The 5,315-nt window shown below is 33.4% G+C and overlaps 1 protein-coding gene across 1 annotated transcript; it reads left to right on the top strand.

Moving 5' to 3' along the window:
• Nucleotides 1-2,360: 2,360 nt before the first annotated feature.
• LOC111910650 (uncharacterized) lies at nt 2,361-4,164 on the top strand. Its single transcript, XM_023906481.3, has 5 exons — nt 2,361-2,501; nt 3,066-3,373; nt 3,455-3,559; nt 3,639-3,686; nt 3,773-4,164. The coding sequence occupies exons 2-5, from the start codon at nt 3,113-3,115 to the stop codon at nt 4,016-4,018; spliced, it is 660 nt and encodes a 219-aa protein (XP_023762249.1). The 5' UTR covers nt 2,361-2,501; nt 3,066-3,112; the 3' UTR covers nt 4,019-4,164.
• Nucleotides 4,165-5,315: the final 1,151 nt, after the last annotated feature.

Below are 5,315 nucleotides of genomic sequence, written 5' to 3'. Positions count from 1 at the left end.
TAAGGTCCCTAAAGCAATATATGTTCCACATCTGGACTCCCAGGGTTGTTTTGGTGCCATGCATGAAATTTGGCCCCATTTAATTCATTTTGACCTAATTCGAGTGCATGACATGCATGTCCATAAAGTTGGGATTTTTATGGATTAAATGAGTGCATAGAAGCCTTCTAGAAAGTTGGAGTGATGGACTCAACGTAATAAGGACTTAATGAATTTTAGATCGGTCGGCACCTCCACAATGTGGTTGTGTGCTGACCGTGGCGTGGTGGGCAGATCCATCGCGATTTGGGATTGGTCGAGGTCACGGCGTGGTGAGAAAATTGCCATGGCACGGCGATAGGTTCCATTCGTGATTGTTTTGTCGTGATGTTGCCACGACGCGGTAAAGGGTTGGCCACGACGTGGTGGCTGGCCTTTGACTTTGACCGTTGACTTTTAGACCAGTTTGACTTTTTGTCAAACTTGGAGAGGTCTGGAGTTAAAAACCAAGGTTTAGTTTGTAATTATTTTAGGAGTTTCGTGTAGTTGATTCTGTTGAATTTCGAGTAAAGGATTACAACTCTTTGATCAGATGAGTTTTCTCACTATACTATGTAGGACACTAGGTGTCAATGTATGCTAGATTTTATGTGTGAATTTTGCATGAAAGAGTGTGGTGGGATTACAACACTTGTATAAAAGACTTTGGTTGGATCAAACACTTGCATGGAAGACCATGGTGGGACCATGACGGGAAAGACTGCAGTGGGGATGTAGCAATGAAAGTGCCCCTAAGACTATGGTGGGATCATAGCATGCATATGGGTTGAAATATACCCCTAGGGCGAGCCCCACTGTTATGTATGGTATATGGTATTTTGGGGAAACTAACTAAGCTTTGTGCTTATGTTTTAAAGTTTAAATGTTTCGGGTGCTTCTTGTAGCAAGGGAAATGGACCGGTATGATTGCATCGCATCTACTGAAGATTCTGCACTTCTGTTTTATGGCACTCTGATGTTTGTTTTGAGAATACATTTTATACTCTAATTATCTTTGATGGAGTGAAATGAGTAGTTTTACTATTTTATAAATAAAGTTTTTTCTTAATATTTTTGGGATGTTACATTCCGAGTTAGTAATGCTTCTGAGATGTTGCTCATTCCGAAAATGTGTCTGATGTTATTTTGTATTTTAGTATGTTGCAATATAGGAGACAAGATCAACATATATCTTTTGTTAGTGTACTATTTGTTGATCTGCAATTTACATTGCTTATTTGTCTCATTGTCTTATCTTAGTTGCTTGTTTATAAAAAAAGGAAGTCAACCATTGTATTTAATATCACATTTCAAAATATATACAAGTGAAATATACATCAATCATTCTCTTTCAAACATTCTTCGTGCATTTACTTCATCTTATTTACTGTTTAATCATTTGCGTTGAATACTTTGGTTGATATTCTTATTCAAGGCTTGACTGGATCATTATCCAAGATTGACTAGAACAAGTTATTTGCCTCCATTATTTTTGTGTATTCAAGGTATAATTTATTATACCTTGTTCGATATCCTTTGTTTTTTAACATCCAAACAACGTTCAACAAGTTAATTCACCGACACCACTACTGGTTAAAACCAATAAGTGAACAAAAGGGTGGCGCTTCTGATCAAATTTTCACGTCCGATTGTGTGAAAATAGAGAATCAACACTCACTCCCATCTTCTCGACGGTCGAATCTTCAAGGCAAGATGAAGTTACCTTGGAGCTTTTTGAAGCTTAGAAACTCCAATATAATATTCGATCCAGATTCTCTTTGATATTTGAATCAACAATTGAAGTCAGTTACCATGGGGCTTTGGGTTCCTAAATTAAGTGGGGAGAGAAAGAGAAGGGGAATGGGGGTGATGTATTTAGTTTTGTGTTTATATAATACATAAATTGCTCACAGGAAAAGGAAAAACATATTAAAATGGTAAAATGGCATTTTCATATGCATCAGGACCATTCGTGAAGGTAAGCAAACCACAAGGACCAACCATGTTACAAAATCTATAATAGGATCAATAATGTGAATTGTGCCAAACCACAATGATCAATTGTGTAATTTAATATTTGAAATATTATAATTTCTAAAATGGTTGAGGATAAAATAAATTAGAATTTTAAAAATAACAACAAAATTATATTTAACTTACAATTTTGATTGTTATTGTTATATTGTATATTGTTTTTTAGGTTTGGTCCTAGTAGATAAAATAAAACCACAATAACTAATTTACAAAAAAAAAAATAAAAAAAAAAAAATAAAAAAAAATGGATTAACATAACACAGGGACCAAATCTGTAAATTTACTCTTAATATAATGGATCACGACATTAGAGTTTATCGAAGCAGGTCTTCCATATTTTAGCTATAAAACGACTTAAAAGTCCACCAAAGTGCGCTCTCTCTCTCTCTCTCTCTCTCTCTCTCTCGTCGGCCATCGGAGTGAGAGCTCGTGGATTGTCAGTGATTGAGGTAATTCTCTCTATATCTTTATACCATGATCAATAATTCTGTTTTCGCCTTAATTTTGGATATGATTCTAATGTTGATATAGGTATATGATATATGTGAGGATTTAATTTGACTCAAAATTGGCACTGGAGTGAGTGTTTTGATGCGATTATTGATTATTCATGAACTCTTACAAAGTTTTGTAGCGTCTGATTTAATGTTAATGTATTGACTTTGTGTTTCACAAATCATTTTGAGAAGTTTTTTTAAAAGTGGTTGAGGTTAATATTAGATTACACCTCAGTTGATTCTCCTTACGATACCATTAAGCAATTCCGTTTAGGTTTTACTTTTTAGGTATTTCAATCGGATTTCAGATCATCTACGGATTGGAATAATTGCGCGTTAATTATTAGGTTGGGAGATGATCAGGTTGCTTTTATCATAAATTCGCTTTTGCATTATTGCTTTTTGATTAAATTAAATTGAACGAACTGGATAAGCATTTCCGCTATTAACTTTATTTCCTTTTTAGGGTTAGTGGTTTTAATCATGTTTGGTGCAAATTTGTTGCTTCCTATATAGGAAATCAGCCAGGATTTGGTGATTGAAGCTCTGATTGTGAGAAGGAAATGGGTTCAGAAGGGCCAAAGAGTGTGGTGATTCATGTGACTGGCTTCAAGAAGTTCAATGTTTTTGCTACCAATCCTACTGAAACATTAGTTTCAAATTTACAAAATTATACAGAAAAGACAGGTTTACCCCTTGGTGTTTCTTTAGGCAGCTGCACTATTCTTGAGACTGCAGGAGATGGTGCGTTGACCACACTTCACAAGGTTCTGGAATCAAGTGTTTCAAATGAAAACAATTTCGGATCCAAAGAAGTTGTGTGGGTGAGATTAATATAATTATACAGATTCAATTGTTCTCAAGTTGATATTCATGAACTCTTGTTTGTTTGTTTTTTTTTTTAGCTTCATATGGGGTTGAATGGAGGAGCATCAAACTTTGCCATTGAAAAACAAGCAGTAAATGAAGCTACCTTCTCTTGTCCAGATGAGCTTGGTTGGCAACCCAAGGTTCTTTTTTTATCAATAAATTTGGTTTTTAATATTAAATTTTAATTATTTTTTTATACCTAAATTCATTTGTTTGCAGAGGGTTCCAATTGTCCCAGAGGATGGAGGAATAACTCGGATACGAGAGGTAAAAATCATATGTATTTTCTGTATAATAATCATTTTAAGGACACATGGAGCTTACTACTAATGAAATGTGTGTTGATTTTGAAGACTGGTTGCTCGATTGATGCGATTTTGGAATTCTTGAAAAAGATGAAGGGCTATGATGATGCAATGATCTCTGATGATGCAGGGCGTTTTGTGTGTAACTATGTATACTATCATTCCCTCCGTTTTGCAGAAGAGAAAGGTCACAAGTCTCTATTTGTACATGTTCCTCCATTTTCAAGAATCAATGAAGAAACACAAATGAAGTTTATGGGGTCCCTTTTGGAGGCCATTGCTTTAAGTTGTTGATATTATTATTATATTGTATTCTTGTTCATTGAAGAAACGAATCTTTCTTTGTTGTCATTGTATGATGTCGGACTGTTCTCAGTGTAAATTCATATGCTTTCTTAAGATGATTTGAATACATCAAAGATTGTGGTTGTTTGGATTAAGCTTTGTGTGGTATCCATATGGTAAGAACAATGGTAAAAAGGTAAATTGATTACCTTGCATAATATAAGTACTTTCAAAGCTAGGAGGAAACAAGTTTATCATCAAAAATTGTTAGTTAAATCAAACAAATGTATTTTATCAACACACTCAAATCTGAGAAAAACATTGTTATGTGTATAAACACAATCTTAGAGTATGTAATGGTTAAGTCCTTTATCTTCAAAAATCTTTTCCACCTTTTTAAGAGTTTTTTACTTTTGAGACATCAAATTTGCGTTAATTTTGTGTTTTCGAGAATGTTTTTTTTAAGGAAAAAAATAATGAAAAGGTTGGGTTCTATAGTGGTGTAATAGGACGTTAATCCTTGTAAATAAAATTTTGTAGAACAATTAAAATAGGAAAAAACTTTACAAAATCCCATCATGGGAGGGAATAATAGTTATTCACAATGTTGTGGTTGCTGTCTATTATTAGAAGTGTTGGCAAATTGACAGGGTGGATTGGTATGGTGTTATTTTGATCTAGGTTGGGTTGACTCGTTAGTGCCTTTTCCATTTTATAAATATTTAATATATTAAATATTACATAAATACTATATCATAAAAATAAAAAATAGTAAACATTTTAATATTTATTGGACAACTTGCTTTCCAATTTACTTATTTTCAAACTAATAATCTCGTACCAAATAGTCTTTTGACTTAGCGGTAGGGAGTGACTCTCAAATAAGAGGTCATGAGTGTAAGTCTTTTAAGAGGCATAGATAGTATTTAGAAGTAGATTAATTAGTTTGTGTTAAAAAAAAAAAAAATCTTTGTTTATAACCAGCCATTTGGTGAATTTGCCTTGCGATCACCTTTTTTTTGGATCATATGCCAAATTTTTGTCCGACAATAAAAGCTTAACACTTAAAATGGATATTTTAAGTGCAAATATTATATATTTAAAATATTATTAGTGTTATGCGATTTTCACCCACAAATATGATAAGCACATGTTTATCATGGGCCACCCATAGGTTACAATTTTACCTTTTTATGATGAATTTGTTGGAAGAACTGAAACAAATTATGAAAAGAAATTATAGTTGATCGAATGGATTTTTTTACTAGAATTTCTTTTATAATTTGGTTCGAACCAGAGGTAAGCC

Source organism: Lactuca sativa, chromosome 4, assembly GCF_002870075.4.
Source record: "Lactuca sativa cultivar Salinas chromosome 4, Lsat_Salinas_v11, whole genome shotgun sequence".
Taxonomy (NCBI): Eukaryota; Viridiplantae; Streptophyta; class Magnoliopsida; order Asterales; family Asteraceae; genus Lactuca; species Lactuca sativa.
The sequence above is the reverse complement of the archived record's forward strand: the minus strand, read 5'-3'. Positions and strand labels throughout refer to the sequence as shown.